This window comes from Leucopleurus acutus (genome assembly GCF_964270905.1).
Source record: "Leucopleurus acutus genome assembly, chromosome: 12".
NCBI classification, from domain to species: domain Eukaryota; kingdom Metazoa; phylum Chordata; class Mammalia; order Artiodactyla; family Delphinidae; genus Leucopleurus; species Leucopleurus acutus.
The window spans coordinates 18896434-18911962 of record NC_139154.1 but is presented as its reverse complement, the minus strand read 5'-3'; the positions used below and the strand labels follow the sequence as shown (position 1 = coordinate 18911962).

The 15529-nt window shown below is 50.7% G+C and overlaps 1 protein-coding gene across 1 annotated transcript in view; it reads left to right on the top strand.

Moving 5' to 3' along the window:
* Window positions 1–11864: 11864 nt before the first annotated feature.
* The window catches only part of CRACDL (CRACD like), a gene marked incomplete at its 3' end in the record, with an annotated part of 64393 nt that continues 60728 nt past the window's right edge, over window positions 11865–15529 (top strand). The window contains exon 1 of the mRNA XM_082851613.1: window positions 11865–12345. Within this exon, the coding sequence (XP_082707739.1) occupies window positions 12272–12345 (74 nt within the window). The 5' untranslated portion in view covers window positions 11865–12271. The remainder of the gene's footprint in view (window positions 12346–15529) is intronic.

Below are 15529 nucleotides of genomic sequence, written 5' to 3'. Positions count from 1 at the left end.
ATTGCTTTTATGGAGAAGAGGTTTTTCTTGGAGGCCCTCATTCCACCATTCTTCCTGATGTCATTTGCATTTGGTTTTATCGTTAAAAGTGTTTGGAATCACGCTGAATGTTTGGCATCATCACATTTGGTTAGCGAAGACAGCTCCGTTTTGCCACTTATTCACTGTGTCCTGGGGCACGTTCAGAATCTGCCAGCCTCAGTTCTGTGGCTTGAAAAATGGTTGGTTGTCAAGCGAAAGCTCTAGTTTTTCCACCTCTGAGATTCTGAGCTTCTAAAGGCCACATTTTCATCTGCATTTTCAGTTCTTTCTTATGCAGCTTTACTGAGTTAATTTTTAAAAATGCTAACCGCACCTTGTCAGTCATCTTTTTATGATAATTATTTCACTCTGAATTGTAAACGTTCTTCCAATAGCATCGTTATGGCTCTTGGCTGTTATTTATTCCTGCGGAGAAACTTTAAAAGTGCAGTTGCTATCTTACCATTAAAAGGGGGGGTTACTCTTCTCTCTGTCGCCCGCCCCCTCCACCTTGGGTTAGCAGCTCCTCGGCATGAAGTAGAAGAAGAGGCCTTTAAACGGGCCCTGGTACAGGAAAATGGTACCCAGGTCTGGAGGTAAGATGCCATAGCAACCGAGCCACACATCTCACGCCCGTTTACAGTTGCTGATGTACTGACCCCAGCAGCAGATTTCAGCCCTTGTCTCAAATGTATCATCTTCGTAAACCACAGCCTCTGTGTTTGGGCTTCTCCTTCCTTATGATGCTACAGATGCCTAAATGCCGCGGACAGCCACCGCTCCCCACACTCCTGCGCCTTTTGGTGCCAGGCACTCTCTCCCTAACCTCCTTGTGCCCAAGTCAGTGGGCACTTGTTTCCAGGGTTGGAGGATGGGGCACGGCATCTGGCACTGCTCTCCGGAAAGCCCAGCTCCATCCTCCCATTTCTCAGGTGCCTGCAGGTGGGGACCAGATCGTCATCCGTGCCTCCCTCTTTGCATTGAAGTCTGCCCCCTCGTGCCCCCTGCTGGCCCCTGTCTCCAGGTGGATGGGGCACCTGTGGGTCTGTGGCCCCCACCTCCCAGCACTGGCTGCTCCCCAGCCACAAAGCGTCTCCCATGGGCACACTGTTTCCACATCCCAGGGAGCTGGGGATGGGACAGCCAGAGCAGGCCTTGTGTGGAGGTGGTGTGTGTGGGCGCCATGTGCTGCATTCTGAGAGATGCCAAAAATAACGGTGAGCCAAGAGCCTTCCCGTTAACTCCATGCGCCTCACGCGTTACATCATCTCATCCGGGCCTGCACGGCGGCCTGCACAGCAGGTCCTGTGACAGGTGAGACATTGAGACCGGGCTGGTGAGTGACAACCAGGACTCCCGTGCAGACAGCCACGCGGGGCTCTTCCTGTTCTACTCAGGCCCGGGTTTATCCCTCTATTTGGCGTAGAATTTTATCGCCTCTGGTCGGCCGCACAAGTTGTGCTTTGTGTTAGTGTACCAACGTGCCCCTTTCATGGTGGTGCGGGGCCTGTGAGAGCAGCGGGCCTGCTGGGAGCCGAGCCCCAGGCCGGACTCCCCACGTGCAGGTCTCAGGCCACCAGCGTAGGTGCCCAAGAAACAACTTGGTTTCCCGACAACTCGGCTTCATTTGTGCTCTGAGCCCCCAGAGCACAGGGCCACCCGTCTTAATCTCAGCCGGTGTGGTGTTTCCTCCGGCCCTCAGCACCCAGTGGGTTGCACCTCAGTCCTGGGAGCTGGACTGTGGTGCGTGATGTCTGGGAGGGAGAAATAATGCTGGCCTCGGTGCCACTGGCCGCTCCATCCTCCCGCCTCTGCACCAGGGGCTCTGGGTTGGCTCGTCTGCCCTTCCTGTGGTCCCATTGAGTTTGGTGCACTGCCCCGCCCAGGCCTCCCCTGAAGCCCAGGAGTCATCCTGCTGCTCTGCTGCTGCTGGGCCTCGGGTTGCCAGTGACACATCTACGTCTGGCTTTCCTGAGCACCCCACAGCCCTTTTCACCCAAGGATCTTGCTCTCACTCCCTGGTTCCACCTGGCTCTGTCTCCCTCCAAAGCCCTAGCCCTTCATCCTTTGACAGATTGTTTTCCACCTACTGGAAGAAGTGATTCCATGAGGGGACACAGGGCACATACAGGGAATGGGACAGAGCTTGGAGCTGGCTTATTCTGCTGATTACTGAGCTGTTCAGAGGTGACTCCGATACCGAGGGGTTGCACCTCCGCCCTGTGTAAATCTGCAATGAACATACTCTTCCTTTACTGATACTGCCTTTACGTTTGCCCCAGCCTGTCCTGGGTGCAGCTGTCCTGAAAGTATGCCAAACCCCTTTGCCCTAAAGATCTAAAAATGGAACCAAACAAATTGTGTCCGGGTGGCTCTGGAGGGTTCAAATGGTTTGGCATCACTCACACAGCCCCTGTTTGCTCAGGGAATTAGTTGGGACTTTTTCTTTTACAGATAAGGCTTGCAAAGGTTTGTTTGGTTTTAAAAAAAAAAAAAACAGAGAGATGGACTTTGTAGCTTAGGTAACTGGAAAATCTCTGGTAGCTGGCTTCAGGAACAGCTGGATCCAGGACTCTCAGCAGAGTCCCCAGGTGCATTGCTTTCCCCCTTCACCTCTTGGTGTTTCTTTCCTCTCTAAACTCACATCCTCCCAGACCCAACAGAAAAGAAATATTCTGTTTCAACAATTCCATAAAAGCCCTGAGCCTCACTCCCCTTGGCCTGAAATGAGTCACATGCCTGTCCCTGAACAACCACTCTTGCCAGGGAATGGAACTGCGTGGACCAGCTTGGGCCCGGGCCATGTCTGTAGCTCCTGTCTTGGGCCACATCATGTATTAAGAGTCAAGCCTTGGTACGTTCTTACCGAGTTCCTGGGTGCCTGGGCCTGGATGACTCAGTGACTCAAAGGAAAACCTTTTGTTACAGAAACTGTAGCATTGAAAGCAGAACAGTGTTCTTTAGAGCCATCACCCCTGCTGTACAGACCCTCCCCAGGGGCTGGACAGCATCCCACTCCTTCCCCAAAACTCCAGTTGTCCAGCCCTTCTTTTTTTTTTTCTTAATTTGGCTGTGCTGGGTCTTCTTCATTGTGGCACGTGGGCTCTTCATTGCGGGCTTCTCTCTAGTTGCGGCACGTGGGCTCTCTAGTTGTGGTGCGCCGGCTCTAGAGCGCATGGGCTCAGTAGTTGTGGTGTGTGGGCTTCTCTCTAGTTGCGGTGCATGGGTTTAGTTGCCCTGTGGCATGTGGGATTTTAGTTCCCCAACCAGGGATTGAACCTGCGTCCCCTGCACTGGAAGGCGTATTCTTAACCACTGGACCACCAGGGAAGTCCCTGTGCAGCCCTTCTGAGTGCAGCCGAGCCGTGATCAGTGGGTGGATCTTCCTAGGCTGCCCTAAGCCTGTATTGTAAGAGGCATCTCTCAGAAGGGGACTGGATCCACGTGACGAGCCCTCTCTCCCCAACCAGTGATGCTGTGTGCCCGGCTCCTGCCACTAGATCACAGACCAGGACACGCTGGTGGCCACGAGCACTTCCACTGCCTGCACGGTGCAGGCAGCAAGCTTGCAGCAGCTCCTTGTCCTTGTGGGTGAGCACCGTGCTTGGACCCCCAGGGAATGTTCCTGCAGGTGCCCCAGCTGAATGAAGGCTCACCTGCTGACGTGAGGGCCATGCTCAGAGTTGGAGAACTGCTGTCCTCCAGCGTGGCTGCATTGGAAGTCACCCGGGATCCCCTGCCAGCAGTTGGGCTGGGGCATGACCCGAGGATCCCAAGGTTTTTAAACCTCCCCAGGGGGTTCTGATGTGCAACCAGGGTCGAGAACAACTGCTCTAAAGCCATGGTTCTCAAACCTTCACATGCAAAGGGATCACCCGGGGACGCTGATTCGGGGCAGATTCTGAGACATAGGTCTGGATGGAGCCTGAGAGTGTCTGTGCCTCTCACCAGCTCCCAAGTGATGCTGAGGCTGCTGGTCCCCAGGCTGCACTCTGAGTGGTAGGGGAACTGGCGTTCCATCCTTGAGGCCTCGGAACATCCTCTGGCAGGTGGACACATCAGCCCAGGCCTGTGTTTGCCATCAGACGCCATCCCACTGGGCTGCTTCTGGAGAAAGAGCCACGGGCTGCTCAGACGCAGTGCCCGCAGTAGCACTGACCGCCGTCCCGAGGGTGGGCTTCTGGGCAGGTGAGGCACAGGTGTCCTAGGGTGGTCATCCTGTCAGCGCCTCAAGCCGTGAAGCAGAACACGCGGCAAGGTTTCTTCTCCGAGGGGGAGAGTCAGTAGGCCAGTTTCCTCTGATACTTTTTGCTCGGCGGTCGGCATATCAGACTGGGCCACAGGGTCACCTGACACACCTGCTCTAGAGCTCGGAGCCCTTCGCGACTGAGTGTCTATCAGGCACTTAGGGCTGCCCTTCTGGGTCACATCTGGCTGCAGCACCCTTGCCCTAGGGGAGAAATTTGACCGGATGGAGATGGAAGAGGGCCCCCTGGCTGGGCGGCCACCTGACCTCGCTGCCACCACCCCAGGAACAAGGCACCCGGCGGACAGGCACGCTCAGCAACGGGAGTCCCGCGTCCCCGGGCTCCGCCCTCCACCCCACGCCTGTGCTGGTGCCTCGTGGTGCTGCTGCCGGCTGCCACCTGGTGACGCTCCTTCTCCGATGAACGACTCAGAGTGGCCTGGCTTGGATGAAACGCTCGTAATGTTCAGTTCAGCCAGCATTTAAAGAGTAAATGTATATGAAGTATTTACAGCAGTTCTTGGCACTTGTGAGCTGCTGCCAGCATCATGCCGCGGCTTTACTAGAAGGTAAAGTGTGAGAAATCCTCAGTCGTTCACGGGATCCCGCCTGTCTACCACAGCCTGCCTTCCTCTGGCCACGTTCCTGTGCATCAGTCAACTTAGGACTTCACGGGTGCTCCCTTACTGACGCTAGTCCCGTGCCCAGTGCTGTGTCCACTGATGGCCCTGGCCAGTCCAGGAGTACATGGTTTATATGTTGCACTGTATTAATCACTGTGCACTTATGAAGCACCTGCTGCATACTCGGCTCCTTGGAATATACAGAAATAATCAAATTTACTGGCATTGTTCTCAAAGACTTTGCAGTCTGATTGAGGAGGCCAGTTATGACCCATTAAGCGCTAACTGGTGTGGGGCATCTATCTACGACGCCCCCCTCCCCATGGCAATATTGAAGAAGATGGGAACTTGGTTGCTTTTCTAAGGTCTTTAAAATACCAAGAGGCTGGGGCTTCCCTGGTGGCGCAGTGGTTGGGACTCCGCCTGCCGATGCAGGGGACACGGGTTCATGCCCCGGTCCGGGAAGATCCCACGTGCCACGGAGCGGCTGGGCCCGTGAGCCATGGCCGCTGAGGTTGCGCGTCCGGAGCCTGTGCTCCGCAGCGGGAGAGGCTACAACAGTGAGAGGCCCGCGAACCGGAAAAAAAAAAAAAAAAACCAAGAGGCTGGAATAATTTGGAATATTAGATGTCCTTGCGTGATGAGCCAAATGTGTGTTCATACTGCTCCATGTCCCCAGTCTCCAAATGTGATGTCTCCGAATTACAAAATAGGAAGATATTTATGTCAAACCCAACCAGCCCACACATCTGAATCACACAGGAGCACTCTGTCAGAGCATCTTACCAAATGGCTCAAACGAAATCAACTGTTTGAGGATGTTTTTTTCCTTAGGGGAAATGTAATAAAGCAAAAGACGTTATTACAAGTGATTTCTGCCCTTGGATTTTATAAGCGCAGGTGATACGTCTCACTCATTCATAAAATATTTCCCAGCATCTACTGTGTGTAGGTTATCAGGGCTACAGAGATGAAAAGAGCTTGTCTCTGCCCTTAATGAAGCTCAAACTCCAGGAGGGGAAATGTGTACACAATAATGTGGGTGGGCAGGGGCTCAGAGGAAGGATGCAGGGTGCCCAGCAAGTGCAGAGATTTCTCAGGGTCCGGGTGGGGCAAAGACGCTGATGTGTGTGAGCGCGGCTCCCTCGGGAAGCAGGCGTGCAGTGTCAGGTATGGCTGCGTGGCGGAGGGCGGGGATGGCAGGAGGTGAGGTGGTGGCCAGGACAGACTGGAGGGACTTTCTGTGATATTGCCATTGCCACTTCGTTTTTTCGGATCACAAACGAGCAGTGTACTGAGAGCTAGATTTTGAAAATATATTTCCAATATATGTTGTTCTCAGCTCTCAAACATGTCTTGTCCTCTGCTGGCTAACTAAAGCATCTTCACACAAAAAGAAGTTTGGGCCAATTTTACAGACCTTTGCTTTTCTGAAGTACTCTAATAGACTGTCAGATATCAGAGTCCAAATCACTCGTATCATAATTGAGACAGAGGCCCAGAGAGGCAAGTGATTTGTCCCAAGTCACTCAGCTGGTTAGCAGCTAGTTAGTGGTAGGCAAGGCGATAACCCAATTCTATAGATTTATTGCAGTTTCTGCCAACAGTGCTGGCAGGCTTCTAGCCAAGTGCTACTCCAGGCAACTGGCAGTAGCTGTCTGGAGTACTGTGTGGTGGGCAATTCTGAGAATGATGCTGTGGTTGATTACTGATGTCTGCCCAGGGCAGGTAATGGGAGAGTGGCGATACACGTGCCCATTGTTGCCGTTCTGCCTTACCTTTCCTTACCGTTATAAAAATGAAGCAGTAGGGAAAGCTGGTCACCCATGCTGTCAGTGCTGTGAACACAGAGCTGCCTTTTCCACAGACTGGTCCTTCCTCAGCTCACAGTCTCAGGGCAAAAGCCGTGTTTAGCAAGGAATGTCAACGGCTTGCAACAGAATGGAGAAAATGTGAAAAGCAATTTCACAGATCTGTGCTCTGCAGTGCATTTGTATTGTTTGTCTAAACTATTTTTAAGTTAAAGTGAAAACAAAGTTAATACCTCTTTAGTTACTGAACTAGCCAGGCGATTTTAGACCTATTAAGTCATTAAAATGACATTAGCTGTGTTTTTGCTCAATTAAGAAAATAATGGCAAACAAGTCCATACATAGAATTTGTTTTCAGTAATTTTATAGTTTCCTCAAGTCTTGCTAGGTCAGGGAGATCCCTGGAGCACCATGGCTTTTGCTCCCAAGTACAGGAAGCCAGTTTTGGGTGCTTGTGGCCTAACCAGGGTCCAGCTGGCTGATGGGTAATCTGGGAGTTGACCAAGAGGCAAGTGAGTGGGCGGGCAGGCCACATTTATGTGGTGACACACAGTGTCCTGCAGGCCCATGAGGCAAATCCTTGGCTGAAGTGTCAGCCCACCATGGGTGAATGTGCAGTTTCATTAGCTGCCTGGCTTCTGTCTTTACTGAGGCCAAGCTCATACTGCTTGCTGCGTGACAGGCCACTAAATCAAGAGAGAAGTTGTTGCGGCAAAGAATAACGACTTTATTCGGAAAGCCAGCAGACCAAGAAGTTGGTGGACCAGTGTCCCAAAGAACCATCTTCCCCGAGTTAGGATTCAGGCTTCTTTTATACTAAAAGGGGAGGGAGTGCAGCTGGTAGTTGCAGACTTCTTGGTGTCAGCATCCTTTGTTCTTGCATCTTTTCACGGAGGTCAGGTAGGGATGTTCCTGTAAACCTTCAACAAGACAAATGGTATTCTCTGTTCTGCAACTTATTGTCTCTATATGAATGGAAAAGTGCTATACCTTTAAAGGTCAGAGCCTCGAGAATGGGCTGTCCTGTATATTTCAGGCTATAGGCAACATTCTTGTAGCAAAAGCAATAGAATACAGAGGTTAAAACAAAAGAAACAGATCCAGTATGGAGGCAGCTTTGTTCTTCGCTCTTCCACTGTTTGATTGTTTTATGAATGCAGACACTGGCTCTGTGTGGCACCTTTTATTTCTGTCCTCAGTTGCAGCATGTTACTGCCCAGTGATCCCTGATGCCCCGTGTTGAATCATGTGTGTCTGTGTGTTAGTCCTCAGGCCGCGTGGTTCTCCAGCACAGTTCTGCCTGATGCCCACCGGCTCACTCTCCCAGCTTTACTACCCTCTCTTCTGCTGCCTCCCTGCCAGCTGGGACCTTCCCCTCTTCCCTCCATCACAGACAGCAGGGACCTGCCTTCTCACACCCGGTAACTTCCTTGCATCCCTTGAGTTGGGAGGGTGGCTGGCCCCATGTGGCCGGAGGTGGAGAGACTTCTGCCCAGCAGTATGTGCAGAATTCCTGCTGACTCCCAGCTAGGGGGCTGCCCTTCTATGTTTTTGTCTTTTTTGTGTTTCCATAGAGTTGCGTTTAACTGGGAAGAACTGTGAAAAACTGTCAGTGTGGCAGTTTGACCTATGGCTGTTCTTTCCATTTTGGGGGGCGGGGAGGGGGGTTGGTTAAATATCAATATAACTCACGATGGCCGTTGTGCTCTTTATAATGTCTCTTTGGGCTACTAAGCAAGTAAAGGCCACATAGGTGACAGGTGCCACTTGCAAAGCTTGACTCTGAACAACACACAGCAGAGAGAAGACCTAAAGTTGTCTCACTCATTCCTGACCCTTGTAAGTAGCCGCTCTAAGTAACTGAAGTGCTCCCTTGGGCTCCGGGGGCCTGATGGTTTGGTTTGATTGCCTTTGCAGCTGGAAAGAATTCATCGCTAGTGAGCCCATCTCTTCTAGGGCTGTTTAAGCAGATCAGAATGTTACAGGGGAAAAAGCACACCGTGATGTTTTTGAAATCCCAGGAGTGAGCAGGAAGGGCCGCTCGCAGAGGCATGGATGGGCCAAGTGGCATGAGGTGTGGGGTCTCCCCGCCTTGATTCCCGACGGAGACCCTGTTCTGCATCCCTGCTCCACCCAGGCCCTTTCAGCTCAGGGGACCGTTCTGGCCCAGGGCCAGAGCACAGCGGGCTGGTCCTGTGTGTGTAGGGTGGGGTGTTGGGATGGGGGTGTGAGAGGGTCGTCAGAGGTCGTGGAGCCACGAGGGCATGCTGCGTCCTGGCACCGAAGCCCCCTGTAGGCGGCCGGCGCTGACCCTGGGCAAGATGCTCGCCTTCCTTGCAGGTCGGTGTTTGTTAAGCTTTACAGCGATCATTCCTCCTCCAGCTCGTAGTCAAAGAAATGGTGTGCAGACGAACGGGGGAGCAAATGTGAAAGTACCTTGGAAGAATGACAGAAACTGCTTGTCAAAGACTCAAGCTCTCATTTCCAGCCGTGGAGAGGGCGGATCCTGACACTGCTGAGATCCTGCCGTGTGGCCAGAGCAGGGCAGAAACTTACACTTGGAATCTGCGCCGGGGCAGCAGCCCAGCCACTCCTCAGGTTTACCAGGTTAGGAAGCTGAGCCTTAGAGAGGAACAGGAACTTAAATCCCAGCCTGTTTACCACATACTGCTTGGTATTTCAAAGAAACTATTGGAGCGTCTCCTAATTATCAGCAAAATACATGTTCAATCAGAAAATTTGCAAAACATAGAAAAGCGCAGAGAAGAAGTTTAAAATACACCTAATTCTGGGATGTAGAAATAACTGTAGATCACATCCTTTTGCGGCCCTTCCTGAATTCCTTTTATGCATTAAGACACTTGTAAAAAAAAGTAACGATGGGTTTCATGCACACGCCATTCATAGCATGGTGATCATCAGAGGAGGGTCTATGGGCGACATCACTGGTGTCATCCAGAAGCTTGTTAGAAATACCAGAATCTCAGGCCCCACCCCAGACTTACTGAGGCAGAATCTGTGTTTAGCCAGCTCTTCAGATTCTGGGGTGCATATTCCCTTTAGAAGTACTGTTGTAGCCTACTCTTTCCCCTTGCAAGGTATCATGGGCATTCTCCCTTGTCAATCAATATTTTCATGGAACAGGGTTTTTAGTGACCTCGTGACATGTCCCAACACCATAGCCGGTCTCCTGTTTCTGTCTCCTACTGATGAGCCTTTAGAGTGTTTCCAGGGGGCTGTTCTCAGGGGATACTTGATGATCTCCTGAGGACAACTTCCCGGAGCGCAGTTCCCAGGTCAGCAAGGGTTTTGAAGGCCTTTGATGCTTGCTGTCAGATTCCAGCCCAGAGAACATCTAACGTGACTGGTCACCTGAAATCTTGACCAGGGCTTCTTAGTAGGCAGCTGCCCTCGTGGGGAAGAGCTCACAGCTGGTGAGGTGCAGGCCTTGATTTGAGCATCAGGTTTTCCACTTACGCCGGCTCGGTGATCTTGGGCCGTTTGCTTCACTTCTCTGATCCTCTGTTTTCTCACCTGCAGAAAGCAGATGTGCCATTTAGTTCAGAGCTGGCTGTGAGCACCGAGTGAGAGAGAATATAGACCATCGTGGACCTGGTACCTGCTTCATTCTCTTCCCTCTGAATAAAACGAGACCAAAGGCCTGAGGAGGTCCTATCGCAAAGCCTTTTGATTTTCTTTCAGAAAAGATTTTCTGTTGCAGTTGATAAATTGCGTTGTAATAGGAATGCACCAGGGGTGTCATTGGCCTTTCGTTTGGTTCTCCCATGTCCTGAGGGATGTATGGCTTCGGCACGGCAAAGAAGGGCAAAGAAAGCATCAAAGAGAGGACATTCCTGAAATTTTTTCTTAACATTGAGCAGAGATTTAAGACGTGGGAACGGTGTGCCGTGCCGTGGGGAGCACGCTGGGACGTGGTAGAGGGACGGTGAGAAGGCATGTGCGTGTGAGCGGGTGGTGGCAGGGCCCTCCCTGGTCTTCAGGGTCCCTCTCGGTCCCTGGGGCCTTCGGTGTGACCCCAAGATGCGACGCCGCATCCCCTTGTGGTGGTGTGTCAGTCTGAAGGGTGTTGTCTTGTGCTGGGCACCGCCCTGGACTGGCAGGGAGTGCTGACCAGGCCCAGAGCAGAGCCGGCCGTAGCGAGTGGCAGGGTGGCTCCAAGTTCAACGCCGCTGGCTGCTGAGCTGGCCTCTGGTGGGGTGAGTTGCAGCTGTGGGTCTGTTGGATTTGGCCTCTGGGGAGAGAGGAGCGCTGGCTGGGACCACTCTTTAGAGACATCCGCCCCGAGGCTGAGGCCCGTCCCTGAACCTACAGTGGTCCACTCTGCCCCTGGATCGCCTCACGGGAGATGGGAACCCCCTGCCGGCCCGTTGTCTTTCTCCCCGGAGAAGACTGTTCTGTTAGCAGCCTTCAGGCAGCAAATATTTAGACTCTAAAGCATACAAGGGCAAGTGGATGTAGGCTGCCGTCAAAAAGCACTCAGGGGTCATTTTCCAAGTTCGCTAAACTCACTGCTTTCTTTGTTCACCATCAAATACACTGGTTATGCTTTATTATTTAAATTATAAACCATTTGACCAGAACTTTATATATATGGATGCATTTTGGAAAACAGAAGAGGAAGCTAGGACTTTTTCTAAGATTGTTTCTAAGAACCATCTCCAGGAGTCACCCTGGCTTCCTGCTGCTCCTTGGTTTTAGTAATACAGACTCATGCTTGTCATCCAGAGCCTTCTGTCAACCCTCCAGACGTTGCCTGGAAACTGCTGACTGTGCAGGTTAGCAGCCTTTAGACCTTGGACGAACTCAGGTGGAGTTGCGATGCTGGACGGCAGGAGTCTATTATTTTGAAGTGGCAGCTGCCAGTCATCAGGGAGGCGGCTTTTTGTGGGCTGCTCCTGGTGATTTCTCTCCGGCGGGGGGCGTGGTCTGCGCACCTGCCAGGTGTGGTCTCCAGCAGGGAGTGCTGGAACTCTGTCCTTGCCACAGCGAGCTGCTGAGCAGGTGCCTGACTGAAAGGAGGAGCCTTTGGAAGGTCCCAGGAAGGCAGTTCACAAAACACATCCAGGACCCGCGGCAACATGCTGGCCCTTGAAGAAGGAATAAGGAGAAAGCCAGCACAAGGGAACACACGTGCAGGCGTGGATGTGCCCCCGGGGCCCTGAGCCCTTGCTTGGATGCATGGGGCAATCAGTGCCCTTTGCCCGCCTCTGCTGGGAGCGCAGGAAGACGGAGCCCAGGCTTGTCACTTTCCACCCTCAGCAGTTGGGCAGCGACTCCGCTCAGAGGGAGGCGGGTGGCGGCTCCGGCCCCACCCTGGGCGTCCACGTGTTTGGAGGGAAGGAGGAAGTGCGTGTGTGTCTGAGCGTCCACTGCCCTGGCTGCACACCTGCCGGGGGACCCGCGGGGCCGCAGGAGTTGGCCGAAGCCCTCGGGGCCCGGGGGTGCTGCTCCGGAGACGGGGACGAAGCTCTTGATCAGCACCCAGGGGTGTCCCGAGGGCCCCAAGCCCCTTTGGGGAAGACAGGGAAGGCCCTCTGTTCTCCCAGAGGATGAAAGTGCCGGAGGCCCCCTCCACGTTCACGAAGATGGCTGCCTTTTACCAGTGCCTCAAGCCTGAGCCCAGGTGGGCCTCTGAGAGCCAAGAGGTGGTGGTGGTGGTGGGGGGGGGGGGGAGGCGGAGGGGCGGAGCGGGGGGGAGGCCCGGCCACGACCCCCAGCCCCTGGGGTCCAAGAATTGACTTTCAGCATCTGTTGTCGTGTATGACCTTTTTCCTTACAGACGTCATTATGTATATTATATAGTTCCTTGAATTGCGTGAATTCCGGGACAAAATAATGATTTTCTTTATTTTCTTTGTGACCCATGCATATATTGAAAGAGAGGGACACAGGGAGCAGAGGGCTAAGGTGAGAGGGTGGGGAGTGAAAGGAAGGGAGAAGGAGAGGGGCAGAGGGCTGGGAGACAGAGCATTTTCCTCTGAACAGCCCATGCCTGTAAGTTGGATCCACATGACACAGTCTGTGTACTTCGGGTGGAGAGTAGACAGCGGAGGACAAAGTGAAAGACCATTAGAATTATTCCTGTAGCTCACTGGGACGAAGTGAGAGAGTGGCAATGGACATATGTACACTACCAAATGTAAAATCGATAGCTAGTGGGAAGCAGCCGCATAGCACAGGGAGATCAGCTCGGTGCTTTGTGACCCCCTAGAGGGGTGGGATAGGGAGGGTGGGAGGGAGACGCAAGAGGGAGGGGATACGGGGATATATGTATATGTATAGCTGATTCACTTTGTTATACAGCAGAAACTAACACACCATTGTAAAGCAGTTATACTCCAATAAAGATGTTAAAAAAAAAGAAAGTAAAGGGAATCAGGATATGTCACCCCAAAATATGCCACTTCGACAGAATAATTATTTTAAGTTGAAGGAATCTGAGAAATGGCAGGTATAGGAAGGGCTCGCTTCCCTTTCTACCCTGTGGCAGGTCATAAGACTCTCATGTGAGAGGTGTCCTCCTTATACTTGGAGGAAAGGAGCATCCTTATCTCCAAAGATGGGGGGATACTGAGAGGAACCTGAAAGCACAGGCTTGCTGTTTCACCCAGTTTACTATCCTTAGCTCATATCCTTTATGTCTCCTATCATTTTTTCCCACAACTTTCTACTCTTCATCAAACCTAGAATAAAAACACTCAGGCTTAATCATTTCTTTGGATCTTCACTTCCTTATAAAGGCTCCTGTGCCATGTAAAACATAAATAAATTTGTATGCTTTTCACTGTTAAAAAAAAAAAATTATTCCTGTAGCTAAAGATCAGCACCAAAGGGCTTGTTCTTTTAATTTATGTTTTAATTGAAATATAGTTGCTGTACAATATTATAGAAGTTACAGCTGTACAGTATAGTGAGTCACAATTTTTCAAGGTTATACTCCATTTATAGTTATTGTAAAATATTGGCTGTATTCCCCGTGTTGTACAGTATATCCTTGTAGCTTGTTTTATACCTAATAGTTTGTACCTCTTACTCCCCTCCCCCTATATTTCCCCTCCCCCTTCCCTCTCCCCACTGGTAACCACTCATTTGTTCTCTATTATCTGTGAGTCTGCTTCTTTTATATTCACTAGTTTGTTGTAGTTTTTAGACTCTACATCTAAGTGATCATACAGCGTTTGTCTTTCTCTCTCTGACGTATTTCACTTCACATAATGCCAAAGGGCTTGTTCTTAACTGACAGATTTGCTGAGGGCAGTGACCTGGCCGAGTTCCTTTGGAGCAGAGGCCAGTGGACCTTCAGAGCCACCACCCCCTGCTGCAGGTGACCTCGTGCTTTGAAAATGTTTGGCCCTCGGTGCATTTTGCTTCAGTCGTGATAGTACAGAGGGAAGTAGACCTATGACGTGGTTGAAATGCATTTGCAAGTATAAGTGAACGAATTGCATGTCTCATATACCAAGTGGAAAGTTCCAGTATGACAGCCTCTGCTGATCCAAGTGATGGTCATATCTGCCCATCACCTGGGCTGGGTGGACCGTCTTGGGAAACGGATGTTGCACCTTTGGCAGCAGACATCTGGTGGTGTGGGGATGCTGGGGGACCTGGACAGACTGTCCACCCGCCAAGCCTCACTTCCTTCTTTTGCTACCTAGGGACAGGAACCCAACAACCAGAGGAGTCCTCGGGAACATGGGCCTTTGTACTGTGTAAAGCCCTGTGCATGGACGTTCCCATCATTGTTATTGTTTCATAAAAATCATTTTACTTGTAATTATTCAGCCTCAGTGTCTGATGCTGCCTATTTTGTTTTTTGTTATTTTTTCACACGCACACACTGTATTTTATTTTTACAAGAGATAAATAGACTGACACCAAGCATTGTAAATGTATGACCACAACAAAAGCAACAATGACTGCAATTACCAAACACGAAGCACACTCATACTACGTCATAATATTGACATTCAGCCCAGTAATCCTCCACTGTAACAGCTCCTTTACTTTGCAGTGAAAATTGATTTGTATATTTTTTGCCTCTGAGTCCTTGTGGGATTTCTTTTTTTTATTCAAACAGAAAGTCACAAAAATTATAATCATCCTCATCAGTTCACTCAGTCCCATGTAATTAATTTTTTTTTCATCTTGATCTTTTGTTAGCACTTTTATGAGTTCATCAGTTTTCCATTAGAGTTCTGAAAATGCTTATTCATTCAGTTCAGCAGTATAGTCAGTTACCAGAAACCTGTACTTGTCAGAGTCTTTTCCATGAATTCCATGAAGAGGAAACCCTTTTATAGGAACGTATTTGCAAAAGTGATGCTGCCTATTTTGAATGGACCAGAATAGAGTGGTGGTGTGATGTCTCCTCATTAATAGACTTTGGAGCATGACTTCCTAATTAAAAAAAAAAAAAACCCAAAGCAAAACCTTAATTCTGCATCTGCTGTGCTGCAGAAATGCCAATCACATATGGAACATCCTAGATAAATTTAACCTTAAGAACTTTCTTCGTGTCATTATTTTTGGTATAAATGCTTAAAAAGGGGGAATTTATTACGTAAATAAACTCATGAAGTTAAAAACAGACCAGCCTTCATAAAGCTTCCCTGAGCCCTGGGCTCTGGGTCCATTCGTCCCGTGTGGGCATCGGTCAGCACAACTTACAGCTCTAACTCTGAGACTGAACATTTCCAAGTTAGATGGCATCTTGGCAAGACACTCCAGTGTTAGAATGTATTTTCCCAGGAATTATGCGAATGCAGTTTCTGAGGTTGCGAGGTTTGAAGCTCTTATGCTTACCTGTT